Genomic DNA, 26,096 nt, shown 5'->3' on the forward strand with positions numbered 1-26,096 from the left:
AAAAGATTGTGCTTGACATAAATAATAGATACAACAATTTATCGTTTAGTGTATAAATAAATCATTACAGGTTGGCCGACGTTTAATGATGTATTTACCTTCTCCAATCTTAAAATATGAAAATTTGAACAGTTCCAGCAGGAACTGTTTCACTCGGGTGGTGATCGGACGATCTTTCGTGTGTACCATGCTGAGTTGCCAGATCCGATTTTTTTTTATTTTTTATATGCGATTCTTAAATGTTTAGTTTTAATTCATGGCTTCGTTTATTTTCCTTTCTGCAAAATCACAAATATTGTAATTTACATTTTTCAGAGCATTTCTGGACGGATCTCATCAACCCCCGGGGCCACTGTGGAGTTGTTTGACCACCTCAGTGACGATAATCAGCTTCTGGCTTTATTCTTCTCTTGTTTCAAAATGGAAAAAAGATTAATTTTTTTAATCACAATTTGACGAGTTTAGCTTATTGTCTTACAAATTATGACACACGTACGTTTACTTATCTGCATAATAATAATCGTAATCATTATTTTTCTATACAATTGTTATATTAAGTAATTTTTCGATGGAAATACTAACCGTGACTTTAAGTAACCAAGTCGTTGCTGTAGTCACTTTGTTCTTGTTTTGGGGCAATTCTATGGCAACGGAATTACAACAGCAGCAAAATCTGAACATATGGCATCTAACCACGACAGATCAGCTCAGATTGTTATTCCGTTACCGTAGAATGCTCCTTTTCTCTGAACAGATCTGGCAACGCCGCCGGCAGCCGTTTGTCTGCGTGTGTCGCAGGGTTTTTAGGCTTTAATGTTGCAGATTTTTCTGTGTTTTTTAAATTTTGGTCGTTAAAAGCTGACATGTCGGACACGTGGAGTAACATCCAGGCTCACAAGAAGCAGCTGGATTCTCTGCGGGAGAGATTACAGAGACGACGCAAAGATCCCGCACAGCTCGGCGGTAACAGCTTTTAATTACTTACTTTACTTAATATATACATATCACCAAAACAGACACGGGCAATTTGCGCCAACTTAGAGGTTTTTAAAATTAAGAACTCAAAGGTGCTGCTTCAGCGTTAAAAGTGTCGCTGACTTAAAGCTACTGTGTGTGGGATTTGGAGCCCTCTAGTGGTGAGCTCAGTTTGCAGATTCGGGGATTCATGGCGCTGCTTCTCTCGTTCTAATCAAATATGCAAAAAAAAAAAAAAATTAGTGTAAAGCCTCGGCCCCACCAATTAATAAAGCCATGAATAATGAGCCACGTATGGATTTGTCAGTGATTATTTGAGTAATCATCCAGGTATAAATCTATCATGTATCTGCTACAAAGAAGCCTCTCTGTGCCTCACATGTAACAGGTGTCAGCCTCTAATGAGCCACAACGGACCTGTCATTTGAGCCCCGTCCAGCCACATATGATCCATATAGGGCCATGTAACGTGACGTTGGTGCATGTTTAGGGATGGGTTTGGACCAAACCTCCAGCCCTCCCACACTTGGTCCCTTAAAAGTGTGTTTTCAATTCACAGCATCCATTTAAGATGTTGTCACATTTTTTAAATGCAGTCCAAAAAAAGACGCTCCTGCACAGTCCAGCCGGTGTGCACATCCGTGCGTCAGGCTGCTGTTCACCCGTGTTCCAGAGTCATGAAATGTGCAGCAGTTCTGTGTGTTCACCCAGTGCAAGGTTGAAAAAATGATGAAGGAAAAAGAACTACAGTGGAGAGGTTTCTCTGTGACTGAAAAAAAAGACACCACGATGAGGTGGCCCCTTTAATTATATACACCTGCACTTGTGTGGACCACTCCCCCCCCCAAAAAAAAAAACTGGACAGTCGCCTCTGTGCTTCTTCTCGCTGGCTTTATTTCTTTCACGGCTTTACAGTCATTTTGACACCATGATCCATCTTTTAACTTTGTGTTCATCTGTTATTGTCTGCAAAAAAAAATCTCTTTTGTGCACTTGTATTCTGCCTAAATGCTCATCTTGAGTGTGAGTCATTGTGCCAGCGCACGCATCCGATCTCATCTGGTCCATTATAACAAGATGTTAAATCTATCATAAATATATTTTTACAGCTGATTATGAAGAAGGAATGAACATGCAACTGTTTTACCAAGCTATTACAATAAAAACATTACAAATAATTACCTTTTAGGCTGTTCCAAATACCTTCTCCACCTCATGCAGCACATGAGAGAGAGAGACAGAGAGGAAAAAGGGTCCAGTTGAAACAGTTCTCTGTGATTCCAGAAGCGATTAGAGGTGTTTTCAACAGTCAAACTGTGACAGAAAATGATTAATCTACTACAAAATAATTATCTTATATCCAGCGTCTGGTGCACAAAGCAGGTGGAATTGTCACGGTAAAGTGCCTCGAACATCCTTGTAGCACCTCCTACACAAACTGCCCCACGCTGTTGTTGCTAAATTTTGAACTCCTTCAAATTAGCGCCACGCTCATTGATGAGCCTCGTTAGCCAAATATTCTGCCTTTAAGAGCCACAATTCTCCCACGATTGTGGAATAACTGGACTCGTACCAAAAAAAAAAAATCATGCTGCGTAACTCATTATTCATCCTTCATTATTTGCTGGGACCAGGGCTTTATCAGACTTGTTAGCTTGCGCTAGCAGCCAGTACACGTCGTACAGTAGAATCCAGGGATCCTGAAAATGGTCACACATGTGACTCTGGGTGTCTGCAGAACAAGAAGGTGTGCTGTTGTTGGTATTTAAAGCACCCAAACGCTGCGGTGTGTCGTAACCTTCATCCCTGATGTGTCGGTTCCTGTGGGTCAGATGCTGGAGGAGGTTCGGACGGTTCGGCCAGCAGAAGCGACAGTCCGGCTCCTTCAGTCCAGTTTCCCCCTCAGGAGGAGACGGAGAAACCACCGGACCCTGAACTGGAAAAGAGACTTCTGGGATATCTGTCGGATCTGAGCCTGTCGCTGCCCACGGACTCGCTCACCATCACCAATGAGCTCAACAGTGTGAGTGTTTGTGTGTGTTTGAGTTCTGGTACCCGGAAAACTACTTCTTGTTCTGTTTTTAAGAGGTTTTCTGTCCCGCTCAGTCTGAAGCAGCTGTCACTCACGGGTGCATCCAGAGTCTCCTGCTCAAGTTCTCTGCGCAGGAACTCATCGAGGTCCGCCAGCCCGTCTCGGTGTCGTCTTCTACAGCTTCCACCTCCACTGTGGTGGTTGCGGTGGACCACACCAAGCTGTGGGCCATGATCGGGACAGCGGCCCAGAGAACTGGACTCAAGAGGAAAGCAGAGGATCTGGCACAGCACAAAGTTGCGACGGGTTTCTCGCCATCGCTTCAGAGCGCCGCGTCTCCTCAGCCCACTTCCTCCATCTCCATGGCACCTGCCTCCTCCTCTCAGCTGGCGGGGACGTCGGCATCAGGGAGCGGAGCTGATAAGAAGGGGCGGAACAATAAGAACCAGTCGTCTCACGTGGACATGGAGATCGAGAGCCTTTTGAACCAACAGTCCACAAAAGAGCAGCAGAGCAAGAAGGTAGGAAAGACAAGAACGCCGCCGCCTTACACCACCTGTCTGACATTCCCAGGATTCCTGACATCAACCGTGCAATTGTGTTTTGTAGGTGAGCAGAGAGATTCTGGAGCTGCTGAACGCCAGCACTGCCAAGGAGCAGTCCATCGTGGAAAAGTTCCGCTCCCGTGGCCGTGCTCAGGTTCAAGAGTTCTGCGACCACGGGACCAAAGAGGAGTGTGTGCGATCTGGGGACACGCCGCAACCCTGCACCAAGTTACACTTCCGGTCAGCATCCATGTTTTTAAAAAGTATATCGCTCCATGTTGGAACATGTGATGTTTCCTGTCACATTTTATTTATTTATTTATTTATTTACAGGGTTCTCACCAGGATTTTTTTTTTTTAGCAGAGTCATGAGATGGAAAAACACCTTAAAAAGCCAGGGGTTTGGGGGCTGCTTAGGCTTTTGCATTATGGACTTTTGTCCATTTAAATATACCAAATAACTCTGGAATGAACTTTATTAGACCATGATATTTTTACCTTTTACATAAATGTTTCCAAAATATTGGACAATCAGGTACTTAAACTCACAATAACACCCAAATTATAAACTCACAACAGCATTTATTGAAACTAAAACAGTTTGATGTACATTTCTGTCATAGATTTGATTAAAGAATTCTCAGGCAGTCAGTCACATCAGTTCTTCTTTTATTCATCTTGGCCCAGTTGTTGGAAGCTGACTCAAAGTTGAATGTTTCTGCCTCGTCTGATTCAGTAGAAATCATAAGGAGGTTGTCCAGGGTTCCTTCTGTCCGTCTGTTTCTGGGGGGTGTCTTGACCCTCTTCATAGCGGAAAAGCCCCTTTCACAGTTTGAAAATTTTAATGACTTGAACAGTCTCATCACAGCGCACGTGTATTGAGGCACTGCAAGTAAATGCATTTAAAAAGTTTAGTTTCAAGATTCTAATCATGTTGTCTACAATCTAAATTTCTTCAAGTCAATAGTATATGATCACCAGGTATAATATAACACCATACCAGGGTAAATTAAAAAATGATCATATATGAAACTCAAAATTCCTGCTTTTGAAACAGGAATTACAGCAGTGGTTGAGACCAGTTTCACCAGGTTTGACATTATGTGTTGATGTACAGACATCACCTTTTTCACATGGTCCGGGAGTTCGCACGTTTTAACAGAAATGGAGAGTTTTCATTTGTAAAATGAGCTACCAGTACCAGGACAGATTTGTTTGTGAGGAGTTAGCAAACGGTGTGTAGCCACGATTATGTTATTGTTGCTAGTTAAGTGAAGTTGGAAAGATATTCAAAGATTTGACCCTCTGGAATCAATAATGTCACAGCGAATCTCAGTTTTAAATCAAATTACACTTGTTTCCAAACATTGTAATATAGACAAACTGCAACCAACTAAACCCCCCCCCCCCCCCAAGTACAGTCAGAGGGAGCTCACTGATGTGTGACGTGAGTTTGGTGGCACTACAACATAGGAATAAAAAGTTATTTTGTTAAAATTTATTAGAATAATAACAAAAAAAATGTTCCTGAAATGATATAATCTTGTCTTTTTTCTAATCTAAGTGTTGCGGTGCAGTCAGAGGGAGCTCACTGATGTGTGACGTGAGTTTGGTGGCACTACAGACCATAAACGTAATGTTATTCAGTTTTTATCAGATCATTTCCTTTCACCGTGGTAATTGGTTGACTGTCCCTGATCTTGGCATGCAGCTGGCACGGAGGGCATTTTGGGGGAAAAACTGGTTGTGGTCGGTTGTAGTTTGTCGTCTGTATTACAACGTTCGGAAAGACAGGCCATTTGATCTAAAATTGGAGATTCGCTTTAAAGTTACTGATTCTGGAAGGTTGAATCTTTGAATATCTTTCCAGGTTTACTTGGCAGAGAGCAGCAGCATTAGGAGGATCAACGTTTAATCAGTCAACTCCCACAACCACACACACAGAATATTATTACTCCTTTACATGATGGATTGTAACTTCAGTTTACGAACCGGTGGAGCAGGAGATATTAAGGGTCCAGTCCACCTCAGAGAACCGTCGCTGGCTGCCCCACGAAAAATGCACGTTAATAAGGAACAAATTAAAAACTGTCCGGTGTGAAACTGTGAACAGTTCTCGTTTCTTGCTCGCAACAAAAGACAAGCGTCCCGGTTAGCAACTTTATTCAGCAGAACAGTGAGTCATGACTGACATCTTGATGAAGGTTGAAGAATAAGTTGTGGACCTGCTGCTGGTCCACAATCAATGTGGAGAAATGATCATTTTCCCGCTACACACCCTTAAAAACAATGCGTTGTGTGTTGTTATAGTACTCAGTATGCATAATGTATAAAACATATTTTTGGTTTTATATCAATCTGTAGGAGAAAATAGTTTATATGGAGACAGTATTTTAATTTTATTATCATTTCAGTATGAGGAAGTGATTTCTGGAGCCCGTCTGTACTCGCATGCTTTATTTAAAAAAAAAAAAAAAACTGGAGAGTATTTCATACCAATTTTTGAAGTATTTTATATCAGGTTTGTATTTGTCCCATTTAAAACTCCAGTTTTCAGTCATTATTGTCATCACTCCATAAGAGGAAATAATGTGTATGTGGTCAGCGTACAGAATAAAGAATACATTTTTTATTAAAGGTTTTATATTTCTTTATTTCCTCTTATCGAGTTAAATAACTCTGTATTCAGTATTTGTACATTTTATTAACACTACTTTTTGGTCTTTATGTGATTCCGTACAAGCAGCTTGGTGAGTTTTTTTTATTATTATGGTTTTCTTTTAAATGTCTTTACAGTCCCGTGTCCCTGATGACATATTTACAGCAAACATTAAACACGAGTGTTTTCCTGCAGTTTGGGTTCGAACCCGACGTCACGCTGCAGAAACGCGCGGCTGTCGTTTGACTTGTCTGACGATGTGCTTCCTCACGAAGGCGCATCATCAACAAGCACACGGACGAGAGCCTGGGCGACTGCTCCTTCCTCAACACCTGCTTCCACATGGACACCTGCAAGTACGTTCACTATGAGATCGACAGTCCTCTGGAGACTGAGGGCAGCCTGCTGGGGCCGCAGGCCGGGACCGCCGAGCTCGGCCTGCACGACGGCGACACGGACAGCAATGTGGGCAAACTCTTCCCCGCACAGGTGAGGAACAGGCAGCGTGCAGCGGGAGGGGCTTCCTTATTTAGCCACGCTTCACGCAGATGTGCTTCGTTTCCAGTGGATCTGCTGTGACATCCGCTACCTAGACGTGTCCATCCTGGGGAAGTTTGCTGTGGTGATGGCCGACCCTCCGTGGGACATCCACATGGAGCTGCCGTACGGCACGCTGACTGACGACGAGCTCAGGAAGCTCAACATTCCCATCCTCCAGGACGACGGCTTTCTCTTCCTCTGGGTCACTGGCAGGTATGTGGACCTACGGCGCCACCCAGTCCTGAACCCTGAGCCTCACCAGTGTCCACCGTCTGTCTCCAGCGACTGTTCCCAAAAGGATGTTCTGATTGGAGAGTCTTATTGGGATGGTTGAAATCATCAACCTGCACTGTGCTCAGCAGCATGACGCAAATCCGTTGTGGTCATTAAAACACAGCGGGAACAAATCATTTTATGCTAAACGTTTTATGCGAAACGCGCTGTTTGTGGCTGCTCAGTTCGCCTAAAGGACTCTGGTATGGATTTTGGTTTTTGAAGCAGAGGCTGATCCTGCAGAAAATTCAAATTTGGTCCCGATATCAAACCGTTTGTTCAGCATCACGACACCCACAAGCCCGACAGATTCCCTGACAAATTCTCTGAAGTTTAAAATTTAATCTTTTAAAGTTGCTTTCGCATCTTTGCAGTCTCCTTTTGCACACATTCAGCAGTTATAAATGATGACTTGTGTCACGCCGATGTAAATGTCACCGTCGTCAGCCATGACTCTGTTCAGTACAGCATCATGAGCTGCACGTGTCCCAAAAACCGCAGCTCTGAACGTAGTAGAGTATGTGTGAGATCTCACAGACGTCATGGATTCGTCTTTGTCTGTGCTGGTGCTAGCTAACCTCCCATCCCGCTCTGCTCATTAGGTGAATGGTTGTTCAGCCATCAAAAGCATCAAAGACTAAATGGAGTCACATTAAAGCCGTCTTTAAGCTTTCTCACTCGACTTTGATCTTTGTGGGTCAATGCTTTTTTCATGCTCATGTTAAGAGTGAGTGTTTCCTAAGTGTTCAGACAGAGACAGGAAGGAAGTGGGACTGAATGAGGGTGTTGCCACGTTAACTGTTGCTCAGCAACAGGCCAGTCGCATGCGGACACGCCCACATTCATCTGACTTTCATGTGTGAGACTTACTGGTTTCTGTGTGAAACTAAAGATGAAAAGTGTCTCGTGTTTGAGTTGTAAAGTCAAGTTTGAGGGTTTAAAGTTTTTGTCGTCCTCACAGAGCGATGGAGTTGGGAAGAGAGTGTCTCAGTCTTTGGGGGTAAGTTTTTCCTTTTGTCCATTACTGGGAATTGTGGCATTTTAAAATGTGTTTGTTAATATTTTGTAAAATTCCCCCTTTCAGCTACGAACATGTTGATGAGATCATCTGGGTGAAAACCAACCAGCTTCAGAGGATCATCCGCACGGGGAGGACGGGTCACTGGCTCAACCACGGGAAGGAGCACTGCCTGGTTAGTCAGTCCACCACATTTGGGACAATGTGCCGGTTTTGGAGCTGGAGGGACCAAACGGTCTTTGTGTCTCTTCAGGTGGGTGTGAAGGGGAACCCGCAGGGGTTCAACAGAGGTTTGGACTGCGATGTCATCGTGGCTGAGGTTTGTAACGACATGTGGCTCCGGCTGCAGGAAGGCGTGGTTTTACAATGTTTGATTTTGATGTTTGACGCCACACGCTCTGGCCCAGGTCCGCTCCACCAGTCACAAACCGGACGAGATCTACGGCATGATAGAGAGACTCTCGCCTGGCACCAGGAAGCTGGAGCTGTTTGGTCGTCCCCACAACGTCCAACCCAACTGGTAGCAAACCCTCGAGTTTCAAGGCAAAAACCAGCTGACGTTCTGATGCCGGCAATCTACGGATTTTCACATTTTCTTCCTTCTCTTACCTTCCAGGATCACTCTGGGGAATCAGCTGGATGGGATCCACCTGCTGGATCCAGAGGTTGTGGCTCAGTTCAAGAAGCGTTATCCAGATGGCGTCATCTGCAAACCCAAGAACATGCAGTGACAATGGCGTGATGGATCTGAGAGGGCTTGAGGCAATGATGGTTTGTGGGTCCAGGAGGGTTTGAGGTGACAGCGTCGTGGTGGGTCTGGGAGGGTTTGAGGCGATGATGGTGTCATGGGTCCAGGAGGGTTTGAGGTGACAGCGTCTTGGCGGGTCTGGGAGGGTTTGAGGCGATGATGGTGTCGTGGGTCCAGGAGGGTTTGAGGTGACAGTGTCGTGGTGGGTCTGGGAGGGTTTGTCATTATCATCTCTGGACAGTTTTATTTTTTTATGCCACATATTAAATTTTTAATTAAACATTAACATGTAAATAATTTGTCTGTTCTTATTCTAACAGTAAGAAGTGATTGTTGAGGTTTTTGTGCGACAAACTCAGCAGCAGGTTTGTCAGACTGTACACATGTTTAAGGCAGCGTGGAATTAGGACATGACGTGTTGTTTTCAGTTTTCTTAATCAGTGGTTTGACAGAAAATTTCAGGTTAGATTGACAAACGAACCCAGAAATGATCACAAAATTTCAACTCCCCAGATGCTGAAAGACCTGCAGGGGGCAGTGTTGTATCCAGCCAGCAGAGAGTCCAGCTTGGGGCCACACAAGGACGTTGACCCGCAGGGAACCACAGGTTCTAGATGTGGTCATTTTGTACCCTACATGGAGGACAGCTGACTTTTGGGGAAAATCTGTTTACAGTTTTGCTACATTTTTTAAGTACTGACATAGAAAAATTTCTTGGCTTTTATGAACATCTTTATTGAAGGTTTAATCTGTTTTCAGTTGTGTTCAATTTTCTAAAATGACTTTTTGTCCTCAATAAGTTTTTCTGAAGCTACTTAACCAGAACAATATTCCTTGTAAAGAAATGACAAATAACTGGTTTTATTTGCACTGTGACGACATTCACATTAGATCAAATTTATTATTTTATTTTTTGGCCTGTGTGAGACGCTGTTGAGACACAGTTTTGCTGTTATGTCCGGAGTGTGAACATGTTCATTCTGGGTTTGGGGTCGCACGCAAACAATAAATGTCCAGATTAGAATCTGCTATCTAGGATGCTAGAAGATGGACAGACTGATGAATTCTGTCAGCTTCGCAGCCTTTTATTTTGGAATACAGGCTCTTATTGTGGAAGTGCACATAAAGAGGCTTGTTGTCAAAAATGAGTGATTTCTCAAATAATATTGGTCCGATCACCTTGTTGTTTTCACTGCTTGAATCCTCATGACAAAATACATGAATATGCCAAAGGCCGAAAGCGATGCTCAGGATACACAAACACACACAGGCCACACCCCCTTTTATTATATGGATGAGAGAGGAAAAATAATCACAGGAATTCTGATTCATTTTGATACGTTGTTTTGAGAAGGGAATAAGTGAATTAGAAGTTAGAGAGAAGGGGAAAAAAATAGGTCATAATTCCAACTTATCTCGTGGCTCTAATAGTACAGAAGATCATATCCATTATGTGTTTGTACAGTTTATGAATCATTTATGAGTCTTCTGTAAGAGGTCGTTATTTCTCCTGTGCAGCAGTCGAGTTTTCACAGTATCACGATAAAATTACCAGGATTCAATACAGGCTTGATACAAGACCAATAGAGGCTTCACGATACCATTGTTACGATTCAGTAGAGGCTTCATGATGTCATTACCACAATTTGATACGAGCTTCGTGATGTCATTATTATGATTTGACACTGGCTTTGTGATGTCATTATTACGTTTTGATACGGGCCTCGTGATGTCATTATTACATTTTGATACGGGCTTCGTGATGTCATTATGATTTGACACTGGCTTTGTGATGTCATTATTACGTTTTGATACGGGCCTCGTGATGTCATTATTACATTTTGATACGGGCTTCGTGATGTCATTATTACATTTTGATACGGGCTTCGTGATGTCATTATGATTTGACACTGGCTTTGTGATGTCATTATTACGTTTTGATACGGGCCTCCTGATGTCATTATTACATTTTGATACGGGCTTCGTGATGTCATTATTGCATTTTGATACGGGCTTCGTGATGTCATTATCATGATAAGGGCTTCGTGATGTCATTATCACGTTTTGATAAGGGCTTCGTGATGTCATTATCACGATAAGGGCTTCGTGATGTCATTATCACGTTTTGATAAGGGCTTCGTGATGTCATCACGTTTTGATAAGGGCTTCGTGATGTCATTATTACGATTTGATAAGGGCTTCGTGATGTCATTATCACGATTTGATAAGGGCTTCGTGATGTGATTATCACGATTTGATAAGGGCTTCGTGGTGTCATCACGTTTTGATAAGGGCTTCGTGGTGTCATCACGTTTTGATAAGGGCTTCGTGGTGTCATCACGTTTTGATAAGGGCTTCGTGATGTCATTATTACGATTTGATAAGGGCTTCGTGATGTGATTATCACGTTTTGATAAGGGCTTCGTGATGTGATGTCATCACGATTTGATAAGGGCTTCGTGATGTGATTATCACGATTTGATAAGGGCTTCGTGATGTGATTATCACAATTTGATAAGGGCTTCGTGATGTCATTATCACGATTTGATACGGGCTTCGTGATGTCATTATTACTATTTGATACGGGCATAGTGACGTGATTATTACGATTTGATAAGGGCTTCGTGATGTGATCATCATGATTTGATAAGGGCTTCGTGATGTGATCATGTTTTGATAAGGGCTCCGTGATGTCATTATTACGATTTGATAAGGGCTCCGTGATGTCATTATTACGATTTGATAAGGGCTCCGTGATGTCATTATTACGATTTGATAAGGGCTTCGTGATGTCATCACGTTTTGATAAGGGCTTTGTGATGTCATTATTACGATTTGATAAGGGCTTCATGATGTCATTATCACTAACGGCTTTGTGATGTCATTATCACTAACGGCTCCGTGATGTCATTATCACGATAAGGGCTTTGTGATGTCATCACGATTTGATAAGGGCTTCGTGATGTCATTATGACAACTCATGATGCATCGTTACAGCCTGATATTTATACGTATTTGGTCTTCGGCCAGCGTTTGGGTCCTTATTGTTTTTCTGGTGAATTATCAAAAACTGCAAACAAAATAACAGGAGAGTTGTTTTAAGTAACTTTTAATTTTGTTTTTCTTTTAACATACTCATATTAACTCATATTCAATTTTGACAGGATTTCACACAGAAAGGATCAGTGCTCAACATTCTGTTCATTTTAGACAAATCCAGAACGCCACCCACTGTTAAAATGTACAGTTAAAAAAATAAATTTAAAGTGTTAAAAACAGATTAAAGCGATGTAGCGCCACCTACATTTCTAAAGGTTAAAATGACAAATGAACATCGGAACACCACCACCATCTTTCTCTTACTGGTTATTCCCCTGAATGTGGTTAAGGTGAAGTTCTGAGAGCAGTCACATGGTCAACATCATATCAAGTGCTGCTCCACCATGTAGGTTGCTATGACAACGTGGCAATAAAAGGGCGTGGCATCAGCAGTGGAGCCCACGCGTACTCAGGTGGCGGAAAACGGTTCATCTGGTGTCTGCGTTGAAAAGGTCATTTAAACATAGACAATATTCCAGTAAATTTTGAAACAATTCCAAACACAACAATTTTTTGTTGTTGTTGAAAGAACACGCACACAACAAATGAAGATAAAATAAGAATAATGCACTTGCTGATAGTGAAAGTTGTAAAGGAGTCTGTTTGTCGTCTCTTCAGGTTTCCGGCGGTTTGAAGTTTTCCCGCCTGTTTGATGTTGAGTCAAACTGGAGATGATCACGTGTCCAAATGTTTGTGTCTGCTGACAGTCTCAGGCCTGAACCCGTGTGGCGTCCTCAGTCGGTGGCGTCCACTGCGTTGATGTTGCTGTCCAGCTGGTGTCTGAAGGACAGTCTGGCCTTGGAGGAGAAATAGATCTGGGAGTCCCGACTGACTGATCCCTCACTGTCACTGCTCCAGGACACAGTGGGGGACAGATGAGGCTTCATCTGTTCCAGGGGCTCTGAGGGACAGGAAGTCAGGTGTCAGCACAGAGACGCCACACAAACATGTCACTCCTGTTTATTCACTCCTCACCTGCCACCGGGGGGCACTGTCGGCCTTTGCAGCGCTCTTTGCAGCACCTGTAGAAGGGGAAGCACTGCAGCATCTTCACACCCATCACCCGAATCTGCACAGACATAAACATGTTTCACGTTCAAAGAGTCAGCATGCAGCACATCACTAATCCCACAGCAAACCAGCCAATCAGGCCTCAGCCTCCACGCCGTCTAATCCCGGAGCGCACGTCAGTGGGTTACAGTCTCCTGACGTGCACACAACCGCACAGATTACACAAAGGTTATGATTAAGGGTCAGCTTATTGTTTCCACTTCAAGTCTGACAGCGTCCTGCACACCGCCACCGTACACCTGAGTCAGCTCCAGGACTCCACCGTGTCCAGATATATACGGACCACACCGCATGTCATGAAGCACGAGTTCACCTGTTAGGTTGTAAATCTGGGAATCCACTCTGGTAACATCACTGACCTTTGACCTCATCCCTGCAAAGTAACATCATTTGAGCAGCAGCTCAGTGAATTTTTTTATTTTTATTTTTTAAACCAGCTTGTTGAGCAGCTCATGCTGCAGGTCGGTCCTCGGTTCTTGTTCGACTTGTCCCGTCAGCAGCCTTTGAATCTGTAAACCACCATATACCGCCATGAAATCTGGAACCCTGGGCAGAGACCATTCTGGGTTTGCATCCTACCTCACTGGGTGCTGGCACAATATATCATGGAAGGTCTTCATCCAATCACCTCTATACAGGTGTACCCCAAGGCTCAGCACTAGGACCCCTAATCTTTAAAGAGAAGGACCTGTGTTTCTCCCGTGTGCTGACCTGTGTTTTTACCGTGTGCTGACCCGTGTTTTTACCGTGTGCTGACCTGTGTTTTGAATCAGGTGATTGAACAGGTTTGGTGAAATGCACTTGGCAGCAGCATTCTGCAGGCCACGGGTAGAAGAAGGCTGGTTCAGATCCAGCTTTAAGGTCTCAGTGTGAATGTGAATTTACTGTAGACAGAGAACAAAGAGACGGAAGAGTCCCAACACCTCCGGCGGTGTTTCTAATACAAACATCAGGATGGAGAGGAAACATTTTTCTTCTCTGGTGAGTTTCTTCAACGTGTGAGCGTCAGTTCTTTAGACTTCTGCTGAATCTGGTTTAATCTATAAAACAGAAGAATTGTAAGAAATGGGGGAAAACACGTTTTGTGCGACCGGTTGACTTAAGTAGGCGAAGTAATGGTTGTGTTTTCTTTTTGGTCTGAACGACTTATGGTGGAATAATTTGATGACACTGAATGAAATTCAGAGGTCAAAGTCCGGGTTGGAATTCTGGCACCATATGAGGATTAGTGGTTTGGGGTCTGAGAGCGTCGACATAAAGTCAGAGAGAGGAAAACAAATCAGAGGGAAGAAGGAAAAACCATCTTCTCATGTTCTCCCTCCACATTCACTCTCTCTCTCACACACACACACACACACACACTGGCTGAGCCGGCTCTGCGCACTGGAGAACGTGTGGATAAAAACTTATGTGCATGATGTAAATGATCTGTGGGCGGGGTTTGAGTACTGATCATATTCTCGTTGGTGAGTTCAGGCCTGGAGGAGCGTCTGGCTGATGAGATGTTTTGTTTGATGAATGCAGCCTCAGTGATGGAAGATGAAAACTATTAAGTCACTTCAGCTGATGTCGCCTCTGCAGCGTGCACACTGAACACACACACGCACAAAAGGCAAATTATTTCAGAATGTCAAAATTTTATGGTCACACTGTGTTCTTTATTTCAGTATATTATGCTGAATAGTGACAGTGACATATGTTACGAATGTGGACGCAACCCTGGTGACTTTTTTTAATTTAGCATATGTTCGTTTTTTTTTCCCTTAAAGGACATGTCGCATCGAAATCATAACATTTAAGTTGTTTGTGACCATTCGATGATCTACCGGGATTACTTCCGTGACCGGTTTCAAAGTATACGGCATTTGCAACAAACGGAGGCTTCCGAAAACAGTACTCGTGTTTCCGACAGGTGATGGAGCTATTAGAAGCATCCCAGTGTGCGCTTGAATGGAATGTAGCTGCTAACGTTAATAACTGAGGTACAGATTACAGATACATAGATACAGTGTGTGGACCCATGTTTTTACCGTGTGCTGACCTGTGTTTTTACCGTGTGCTGACCTGTGTTTTTCCTGTGTGCAGACTCGTGTTTTTACCGTGTGCGGACCTGTGTTTTTACCGTGTGCTGACCTGTGTTTTTCCCGTGTGCTGACCTGTGTTTTTCCTGTGTGCAGACTCGTGTTTTTACCGTGTGCTGACCTGTGTTTTTACCGTGTGCTGACCTGTGTTTTTCCCGTGTGCGGACCCGTGTTTCTCCCGTGTGCTGACCCGTTTTTCACCCGTGTGCTGACCTGTGTTTTTCCCGTGTGCAGACTCGTGTTTTTCCCGTGTGCGGTCCCGTGTTTTTCCCGTGTGCGGACCCGTGTTTCTCCCGTGTGCTGACCTGTGTTTCACCCGTGTGCTGACCTGTGTTTTTACCGTGTGCTGACCTGTGTTTTTACCGTGTGCTGACCTGTGTTTCACCTGTGTGCTGACCCGTGTTTTTACCGTGTGCTGACCCGTGTTTTTACCGTGTGCTTACCTGTGTTTTTACCGTGTGCTGACTTGTGTTTTTACCGTGTGCTGACCTGTGTTTCACCTGTGTGCTGACCTGTCTTTCTCCCGTGTGCTGACCCGTGTTTCACCCGTGTGCTGACCCGTGTTTTTACCGTGTGCTGACCCGTGTTTCTCCCGTGTGCTGACCCGTGTTTTTACCGTGTGCTGACCTGTGTTTTTTTGTGTGTGGACCTGTGTTTCACCCGTGTGCTGACCTGTGTTTTTACTGTGCTGACCCGTGTTTCTCCCGTGTGCTGATCTGTGTTTCACCCGTGTGCTGACCTGTGTTTTTACCATGTGCTGACCCGTGTTTCTCCCGTGTGCTGACCTGTGTTTTGAATCAGGTGATTGAACAGGTTTGGTGAAATGCACTTGGCAGCAGCATTCTGCAGGCCACGGGTAGAAGAAGGCTGGTTCAGATCCAGCTTTAAGGTCTCAGTGTGAATGTGAATTTACTGTAGACAGAGAACAAAGAGACGGAAGAGTCCCAACACCTCCGGCGGTGTTTCTAATACAAACATCAGGATGGAGAGGAAACATTTTTCTTCTCTGGTGAGTTTCTTCAACGTGTGAGCGTCAGTTCTTTAGACTTCTGCTGAATCTGGTTTAATCTATAAAACAGAAGAATTGTAAGAAATGGGGGAAAACACGTTTTGTGCGACCGGTTGACTTAAGTAGGCGAAGTAATGGTTGTGTTTTCTTTTTGGTCTGAACGACTTATGGTGGAATAATTTGATGACACTGAATGAAATTCAGAGGTCAAAGTCCGGGTTGGAATTCTGGCACCATATGAGGATTAGTGGTTTGGGGTCTGAGAGCGTCGACATAAAGTCAGAGAGAGGAAAACAAATCAGAGGGAAGAAGGAAAAACCATCTTCTCATGTTCTCCCTCCACATTCACTCTCTCTCTCACACACACACACACACACACACACACACACACACACACACTGGCTGAGCCGGCTCTGCGCACTGGAGAACGTGTGGATAAAAACTTATGTGCATGATGTAAATGATCTGTGGGCGGGGTTTGAGTACTGATCATATTCTCGTTGGTGAGTTCAGGCCTGGAGGAGCGTCTGGCTGATGAGATGTTTTGTTTGATGAATGCAGCCTCAGTGATGGAAGATGAAAACTATTAAGTCACTTCAGCTGATGTCGCCTCTGCAGCGTGCACACTGAACACACACACGCACAAAAGGCAAATTATTTCAGAATGTCAAAATTTTATGGTCACACTGTGTTCTTTATTTCAGTATATTATGCTGAATAGTGACAGTGACATATGTTACGAATGTGGACGCAACCCTGGTGACTTTTTTTAATTTAGCATATGTTCGTTTTTTTTCCCTTAAAGGACATGTCGCATCGAAATCATAACATTTAAGTTGTTTGTGACCATTCGATGATCTACCGGGATTACTTCCGTGACCGGTTTCAAAGTATACGGCATTTGCAACAAACGGAGGCTTCCGAAAACAGTACTCGTGTTTCCGACAGGTGATGGAGCTATTAGAAGCATCCCAGTGTGCGCTTGAATGGAATGTAGCTGCTAACGTTAATAACTGAGGTACAGATTACAGATACATAGATACAGTGTGTGGACCCATGTTTTTACCGTGTGCTGACCTGTGTTTTTCCTGTGTGCAGACTCGTGTTTTTACCGTGTGCGGACCTGTGTTTTTACCGTGTGCTGACCTGTGTTTTTACCGTGTGCAGACTCGTGTTTTTACCGTGTGCTGACCTGTGTTTTTACCGTGTGCTGACCTGTGTTTTTCCCGTGTGCGGACCCGTGTTTCTCCCGTGTGCTGACCCGTTTTTCACCCGTGTGCTGACCTGTGTTTTTCCCGTGTGCAGACTCGTGTTTTTCCCGTGTGCGGTCCCGTGTTTTTCCCGTGTGCGGACCCGTGTTTCTCCCGTGTGCTGACCTGTGTTTCACCCGTGTGCTGACCTGTGTTTTTACCGTGTGCTGACCTGTGTTTTTACCGTGTGCTGACCTGTGTTTCACCTGTGTGCTGACCCGTGTTTTTACCGTGTGCTGACCCGTGTTTTTACCGTGTGCTTACCTGTGTTTTTACCGTGTGCTGACTTGTGTTTCACCTGTGTGCTGACCTGTCTTTCTCCCGTGTGCTGACCCGTGTTTCACCCGTGTGCTGACCCGTGTTTTTACCGTGTGCTGACCCGTGTTTTTACCGTGTGCTGACCCGTGTTTCTCCCGTGTGCTGACCCGTGTTTTTACCGTGTGCTGACCTGTGTTTTTTTGTGTGTGGACCTGTGTTTCACCCGTGTGCTGACCTGTGTTTTTACTGTGCTGACCCGTGTTTCTCCCGTGTGCTGATCTGTGTTTCACCCGTGTGCTGACCTGTGTTTTTACCATGTGCTGACCCGTGTTTCTCCCGTGTGCTGACCTGTGTTTTGAATCAGGTGATTGAACAGGTTTGGTGAAATGCACTTGGCAGCAGCATTCTGCAGGCCACGGGTAGAAGAAGGCTGGTTCAGATCCAGCTTTAAGGTCTCAGTGTGAATGTGAATTTACTGTAGACAGAGAACAAAGAGACGGAAGAGTCCCAACACCTCCGCCGGTGTTTCTAATACAAACATCAGGATGGAGAGGAAACATTTTTCTTCTCTGGTGAGTTTCTTCAACGTGTGAGCGTCAGTTCTTTAGACTTCTGCTGAATCTGGTTTAATCTATAAAACAGAAGAATTGTAAGAAATGGGGGAAAACACGTTTTGTGCGACCGGTTGACTTAAGTAGGCGAAGTAATGGTTGTGTTTTCTTTTTGGTCTGAACGACTTATGGTGGAATAATTTGATGACACTGAATGAAATTCAGAGGTCAAAGTCCGGGTTGGAATTCTGGCACCAGATGAGGATTAGTGGTTTGGGGTCTGAGAGCGTCGACAAAAAGTCAGAGAGAGGAAAACAAATCAGAGGGAAGAAGGAAAAACCATCTTCTCATGTTCTCCCTCCACATTCACTCTCTCTCTCACACACACACACACACACACACACTGGCTGAGCCGGCTCTGCGCACTGGAGAACGTGTGGATAAAAACTTATGTGCAGGATGTAAATGATCTGTGGGCGGGGTTTGAGTACTGATTGTTCATAATCTCGTTGGTGAGTTCAGGCCTGGAGGAGCGTCTGGCTGATGAGATGTTTTGTTTGATGAATGCAGCCTCAGTGATGGAAGATGAAAACTATTAAGTCACTTCAGCTGATGTCGCCTCTGCAGCGTGCACACTGAACACACACACGCACAAAAGGCAAATTATTTCAGAATGTCAAAATTTTATGGTCACACTGTGTTCTTTATTTCAGTATATTATGCTGAATAGTGACAGTGACATATGTTACGAATGTGGACGCAACCCTGGTGACTTTTTTTAATTTAGCATATGTTCGTTTTTTATTTTTTTTATTTAAGTTGTTTGTGACCATTCGATGATCTACCGGGATTACTTCCGTGACCGGTTTCAAAGTATACGGCATTTGCAACAAAGGGAGGCTTCCGAAAACAGTACTCGTGTTTCCGACAGGTGATGGAGCTATTAGAAGCATCCCAGTGTGCGCTTGAATGGAATGTAGCTGCTAACGTTAATAACTGAGGTACAGATTAAAAGTTTCCATAAGTGTGATGTCATATTATGACGACTCGTTTTTAAGTAATAAAAGCCCTGAGAAAATTTATTGCACTTGTGGCAATTAGTCTGTCTGTCAATAGCAGTCTCTGCTCCGGGCTCAGGTTTGTGCACGATTAATTATTAGTGTTGGTATCAATCAAATTAAAAAAAAAATACATACAAAAAACATCGTGGAGACACTCATGTTTAGAGTGGCAGTAAAACAGCTGAGAGGAGCAAATTAAAACAGCGCGTGCTTCGCAGCACACACACACACACACACGCACAAACACATTCCAGATCCAAATGCGCAGACTCTACGTAAAAAAGAAAAATAAAGAAGCTTGCCAGCTTCACTGAGGAAAAAACCCCACAAAGGGGGTAAAACTGAACGCCACTCTCACCCAGTTGTAGATTGTTTTCCAAATGTAAACTCCACATGATCAAAGAAGCCCTCATGCATGCACGTGGGATCGGCTGCAGCTCCGCCTTTAGTTCTCTCACGATTGTGGCACATTAAATAACGTCCAAATAATGGAAATAATGTATTCTGACTTTTTCCAACGTAACAAATCCATCTCTGTGTCCAGGCAGTCCATAAAAACAGCGGCAGGTGTCCCACGTCCATGTCCACAGCTTCACTAAACCAGCATCCACACAAACAGCACGTCACCACACGTTAGGTTCCAAAATCCGACACTGAAAAAGTTAAGAGTTTCGGGGTGAAGTGTGTCGTCTGCTGTCTGTGAATCCGAGCATCACTTTAGAATGAAAGCTCAGAAGCTTCGTTTTCAGGTTCGTTTCCCCTCTGTCTGTCAGTCAACGGGCTGTTTCTGCTCATTCTAAAATGTGTGTCACACGCCGAAAAATGCATAGAAATGTTGAGTGAAAATGCACCTGCAAACGCTCAGAGTGAGAGAAATAAAACACATCAGCGATCACTAATTATTAACACACGTGCAGAGAGACTTACAGTCATGAGTCCTTTTATGTTGTCTTGCTAAAAAATGTGCAACATGTCCTTGAATCAGTTTGTCTGTAGAAAAATTTAATTTGTTGGGGACTCCCCACCCCTATATAATTAACAAAATTAATTATCAAATTATGAGGTCATCATGACATAAAAGTGTCTTTGTGTGTCTGCTGTGTGCAATGAAACAAGTGTTTCCAGTGATCACCCAGTCATTAAATTATCTAAAATTGTTATGTGTCGGACGCAGCTCGGAGAACCGACCAGCGTTTGAAGGACCCAGTATGAAATAAGCAGAGCACGGTACAAAGGCTAACTGAATTTAATACATAACAGTGATCATAATAATAATAAAAGGTGCGGTCTGGCGTGGTGCGCTCCCAGCAGCGCTAACGGTCCGGAGCCAGAAGCTGTTTCGGACCCAAGGACCCCGCCGACACCCCCCAGGTGGCCGCAACAACCGAGTCTGTGAAAGAAGGAACCATTATGTGAGTCCACACTCTACACACAGAACACTTAAAGGTGTACAAACAGCAAACACTTCCTGGCTTGATTACTGATCAGCTTCCAACCTGCAGGCATGGAACATCCCGTTCACAAATCACCACCGCAGTGGAAGCTGATACATGACTAACATACAGCTCAATACAATAAGGTGTGAGGGACACCACATTTACTGACTGTATAACTGTTAGTCACAAAATCCAACGTACCTCAGGAAGTGTGCTGACGAGCGTGAGACCTCACCCTCTCCTCTTTCACAGACCGTGCATCAAACCTGGACGTTTCTCAGCGTCCGCTGCTGATGAGATGGCTCCCAAGACGACGATCTCACCCGTCTGGTCACAAGGTCGAGTCTCTGGCAAATGCCCACTGCGCACTTCAGTCTTAAATGCCAACATACTCCAATCCCTCCAGATGCACCTCAGCTGTGAGTCCTGACGAGTCGCAGGTGATCAGGGTGAAGTCCTAACAGCCTCAGCAACACAGCCACTCAGTCCCAAATGCATGCCACCTGGGAGGAAACAAAAGGCAAACAAACCAGCAGCCAGGCCCCCCCAGCCATACAACAAAAATACGTAGATTATTGTTTATATAAAAAGTCATAAATTGTAATTATTTACACCTTAATAAATATTTCGCAGCTTCGAATTTTTTTTAAATAATTTTTACCATGATAAAAAATTGCCAACTGTTTTCCACCTTTTCAAATATGAACTTGTTACTTGTCTCTCAGTTTTTATCCTGATAAATAGAACCTTTGAGACGTTTAGTGCCGTTTGGAAAACTGTGGTTTCCCCGACAGATTGATTTGAAATGAAAATAAATAAATATGAGCCCTGTTTGTTGTACACAAGCGGCTGCTCACTGAGAACTGAATGAGAAGTTCAGACGGAATAATCAGATTTTTCACAAGCTCACAGAATGTTATGTGTTATTTACTCTGCTGCATGTAGTTTATCACAGCTGTCAAAAAGTGTGCTGTTTAAATCAGCCAAATCAGAATTAATTCTGATGATATCTGCAGAATAACCCCCCCCCCCCCCCCCGGTAGATTTCTGTATGTGCGTCTCTGTATGAAACAAACAAAAAGCACCTCAGAGTCCTTCATTAACCAGTTTCAGCTCTTAAATCGGTCCTTAAATCGCCTGCTGCCTTTGTGTGAATGCAGACAAAGTGCGCTGTTTTCAGCTGATCGTACCTGCTGGAGCTCGTCGTTAAATCTCTGCCAGAACAAACAGACTTGATGAGTTCTTCACGTTTGCTGTTCTGTGAAACGCTCCTTTATTGGCCGTGTGGAAAGATTTGTGTGTCGCTGACGGACAAGACTTTAAAGGGCTGATCGCTGACGCGCGGACACGTCCCCTCTCAGGCGGCCCCGCCCAGGGGCGGCTCCACGGCTCTTCAGCGGGGTGGGCAGCGCCCCCCCAAGATCAAAACACAGCATGTTTGTAAAGGAGCCAAATTCATATTTAACCCCCCCTTTTTTTTTCTTTATTCTTTTTTTTTTCTTCTTTTTTCTTTTTTTTCTTCTTTTCTTAACAAAAAACACTTTCAGTTGCTCTGCTGTAATGTTTTGGGCCGTTCTGCTTTAACACTTTCAGTTGCTCTGGTGTAATGTTTTGAGCCGTTCTGCTTTAACACTTTCAGTTGCTCTGGTGTAATGGTTTGAGCCGTTCTGCTTTAACACTTTCAGTTGCTCTGGTGTAATGTTTTGAGCCGTTCTGCTTTAACACTTTCACTTGCTCTGGTGTAATGTTTTCAGCTGCTCTGCTTTAACATTTTCAGTTGCTCTGTTGTAATGTTTTGAGCCGCTCTGCTTTAACACTTTCAGTTGCTCTGCTGTAATGTTTTGGGCCGCTCTGCTTTAACACTTTCAGTTGCTCTGGTGTAATGTTTTGAGCCGCTCTGTTATAACACTTTCAGTTGCTCTGGTGTAATGGTTTGAGCCGCTCTGCTTTGACACTTTCAGTTGCTCTGGTGTAATGTTTTGAGCCGCTCTGTTATAACACTTTCAGTTGCTCTGGTGTAATGGTTTGAGCCGCTCTGCTTTGACACTTTCAGTTGATCTGGTGTAATGTTTTGAGCCGCTCTGCTTTGACACGTTCAGTTGCTCTGGTGTAATGTTTTGAGCCGCTCTGCTTTGACACGTTCAGTTGCTCTGTTGTAATGTTTTGAGCCGCTCTGCTTTAACACTTTCAGTTGCTCTGCTGTAATGTTTTGGGCCGCTCTGCTTTAACACTTTCAGTTGCTCTGGTGTAATGTTTTGAGCCGCTCTGTTATAACACTTTCAGTTGCTCTGGTGTAATGGTTTGAGCCGCTCTGCTTTGACACTTTCAGTTGCTCTGGTGTAATGTTTTGAGCCGCTCTGCTTTAACACTTTCAGTTGCTCTGTTGTAATGTTTTGAGCCGCTCTGCTTTAACACTTTCACTTGCACTGTTGTAATGTTTTGAGCCGCTCTGCTTTAACACTTTCAGTTGCTCTGCTGTAATGTTTTGGGCCGCTCTGCTTTAACACTTTCAGTTGCTCTGGTGTAATGTTTTGAGCCGCTCTGTTATAACACTTTCAGTTGCTCTGGTGTAATGGTTTGAGCCGCTCTGCTTTGACACTTTCAGTTGCTCTGGTGTAATGTTTTGAGCCGCTCTGCTTTAACACTTTCAGTTGCTCTGGTGTAATGTTTTGAGCCGCTCTGCTTTAATACTTTCACTTGCACTGTTGTAATGTTTTGAGCCGCTCTGTTTTAACACTTTCAGTTGCTCTGGTGTAATGTTTTGAGCTGCTCTGCTTTAACACTTTAGTACTTTAAGTTTTCTCTTGTTGACTTGTATGATTTGTTGTCAAGGAGACGGTACACAAATAAACACAGCAGACAAACACTTAACATCCAACAATCGGATTTTATCTGGAAGTTGTAGATCCGGTTGTTTTGGATCCAGTGTTCCCGTGGAACACTGTGGAACCCGTTTAGTTCTGTGTTTTACTTTTTAAATGTTGTCACAGCAAACATACGGCTCTGTGTTGGTCCTGAGTCCACATTAAGACGGGTCGCGTCTTCAGCTGAGACCGTGAAGAAAGTAGATGATTTTAAAATGTTCTACTTAGAACCCAAATTACACCACAAAACGTTAAAGTCAAGATCCTAAGTTCAATCTGTTTCCTGCTGGTCTGGACTCCAAACTGCAGCATCCTTTAGGTTTGACCTAGGCCTTAATGGCCACCAGACCGAGGCCTTAATGGCCACCAGACCGAGGCCTTAATGGCCTTGGAAATAACAGCAACTGACAAGCTTATTTCAAGTTAGATGTAACTTCAACCATACATATGCTGAGAGACAGAAGGAAGAAGCGTCTGCTTTGGCCACATTCTTTTTTTAAATCCCTCCCACGGGGTTGTGAGGATTTGGGACTGTGTTACATAACCACTGCGGAACAAGCAGAAAATAACTTTATTTCTGTGTGGAAACACTCAGCCTCTCACTGAAAAACATCCCTGTTCTTCCTTTTTTTCTATCATTTAATAGCCATCCAGCAGGGGGCAGGTAAGTATTACATAAGCAAAACAAAGTGGCTTTTTCGGTTGATCTGGCACATGAAAGTTCTCCAGAATTGGATCAGTTTGCCCTCGTGATATGAAGTTTTAGTTTGAAGATGTACAGGATGGTGATGTTTACTGTTTCTGAGTTATTGTGTTAACAAACTGGAGGCGATAGAATCATTTGCTCGTCTATTCACTTGTTGCACTTTGCAGGGTATATGCCTAGGCTTTTCCAAACCTTAGAAATGTCTCCGTGAGTGGACAAAAACAACTGGTCTCTTTTTGGAGACTTTGCTGTGTTTGACCGTGATGTTGTGATCTCAACCTCTTCCGGTTTATTGGTACTTGTGTCGGCTTACAGCTCGCTAGGTGCAGGAAGGATTTGGCAGAGTGGAAATTTACCCAGAGGAGTTCTTGGACTGAGTCCAAGCCTGATCTCAAATCACCCAGGAAACCGTGAGACACCGGGCCGTCCAACACGTCCATCTGCTGCAAACTGAAGGTTTTATTCTCATCTGAAGGTGAAAACACAAATGGGATCTGCTCCAGTGGGTGTTAATTTAACTCTGAAGGCTTTAGAATCTGTGTCATCCACTGAATGTCACATGACCTCACTGGGCAGAGGACGTGAACATTTGTGTTTAACGTGCAGACGTTTACCTACACACACAGACACATAAACAGACACACACAGAGAGACATAGAGACACAAAGAGACAGACATACTCGTACACACATATATTCTGATCTGTGAGACTTTGAGGATGTTTAACATAAAACACAAACAGGTTTTGGACCAGAAGACGCCTTGACGCCAGAAGACAGGTTGGTTTTGTCCTGTTTCAGCTCTTTTCCTCTCAGTCTGATTCCTTTTTTAGGACTCTGTGTCAATAACAGAGGACTGTTTTCAATGCTGTGTGTGTGTGTGTGTGTGTGTGTGTGTGTGTGTGTGTGTGTGTGTGTGTGTGTGTGTGTGTGTGTGTGTGTGTGTGTGTGTGTGTGTGTGTGTGTGTGTGTGTGTGTGTGTGTGTGTGTGTGTGGACAAGATAACTCTAAACCAGCTGGACAGATTTCCTTCAAACCTGATGAGAACATGACTTGGATAGATATATGCAGGTGGTTTGAGTTCTGAGTCGGTTGGTCAAAGGTCAAGGAAAACATAGTCCCAAAAGGCTTTTTTTTTTGTCCTTTTTTTTTTTTGTATATCTCAGCAACCAAGAAGCCTCAGAGCACATATTCATCAGCAAACTATTTGTGACTGACTGGTGTCAGTGACTTCATGATGAGGTCATATGTAGTGAAAGTTATGGACGTGTGTATATTTACTTGTACATTTATATTCTGATGACCTTCATTGTGAATAAAGTTCAACAAAAGATCAGAATACAGACGCGGTACAGCGGGACACAGACGCGGTACAGCGGTACTGTTTACTGTCCCCATCCTGTGTCAGACCTCCACATGTTTGTTGGTTGTTTTGATGTTGGCAGCAGAGGCGGGTCCAAAGTAACCAGGCGGTTCCAGGCTGGTTCAAGCTCCGCCCCTCCTCATTTCCTGTTTCAATGCCCCGCCCCCTCTGGATTAGAATTATGACATATCACCCAGTGTTTCTACATCAGCTGATTAATGATCAAACAGGAAATGTCTCGTTCTGACAGGAATGTGCACGCCGCACTGCCACTGTGCAAAACACACAACAGGAACAGCATCAAATAATTTAATTACACAACGTTATGAATATTCATTTGATGCAATTAAAATAAATCATCAACCCAAACTGTCTAAATAAGTGATACAAAAATAACAGAAGGTTTGCTAATCTAGCAGGTAGGCTAAATACAACAGGCTAGGCTAATTTGTCAGCTAGCTGGCTATGCTAGCCGTTGTAGGGCACGCTGCTTGGTGTTGTTGAAGTCATGACCGCCGCCATGCTGTAACTGACAGACAGCACCATCGATCAGTAAAT

The 26,096-nt window shown here is 43.9% G+C and overlaps 2 protein-coding genes across 2 annotated transcripts; one reads left to right on the top strand and one right to left on the bottom strand.

Annotated features, from left to right (window-relative positions):
* The first annotated feature begins 743 nt into the window (after nt 1-743).
* Nucleotides 744-8,918, top strand: mettl3 (methyltransferase like 3). The gene is made up of 11 exons (XM_034164547.1): nt 744-963; nt 2,808-2,998; nt 3,082-3,528; nt 3,617-3,792; nt 6,487-6,700; nt 6,777-6,964; nt 7,986-8,024; nt 8,109-8,217; nt 8,296-8,361; nt 8,450-8,562; nt 8,659-8,918. Exons 1-11 carry the CDS (start codon nt 864-866, stop codon nt 8,771-8,773), a joined length of 1,758 nt encoding a protein of 585 aa, XP_034020438.1. The 5' UTR covers nt 744-863; the 3' UTR covers nt 8,774-8,918.
* Nucleotides 8,919-11,882: 2,964 nt separating this feature from the next.
* Nucleotides 11,883-21,934, bottom strand: si:ch211-237l4.6 (uncharacterized protein LOC446130 homolog). Its single transcript, XM_034164548.1, has 3 exons — nt 21,797-21,934; nt 12,865-12,958; nt 11,883-12,790 (listed from the first exon to the last, which is right to left on the bottom strand). Exons 2-3 carry the CDS (start codon nt 12,947-12,949, stop codon nt 12,624-12,626), a joined length of 252 nt encoding a protein of 83 aa, XP_034020439.1. The 5' UTR covers nt 12,950-12,958; nt 21,797-21,934; the 3' UTR covers nt 11,883-12,623.
* Between the last annotated feature and the right edge of the window lie 4,162 nt (nt 21,935-26,096).

This window comes from Thalassophryne amazonica, chromosome 23 (assembly GCF_902500255.1).
Source record: "Thalassophryne amazonica chromosome 23, fThaAma1.1, whole genome shotgun sequence".
Classification (NCBI taxonomy): domain Eukaryota; kingdom Metazoa; phylum Chordata; class Actinopteri; order Batrachoidiformes; family Batrachoididae; genus Thalassophryne; species Thalassophryne amazonica.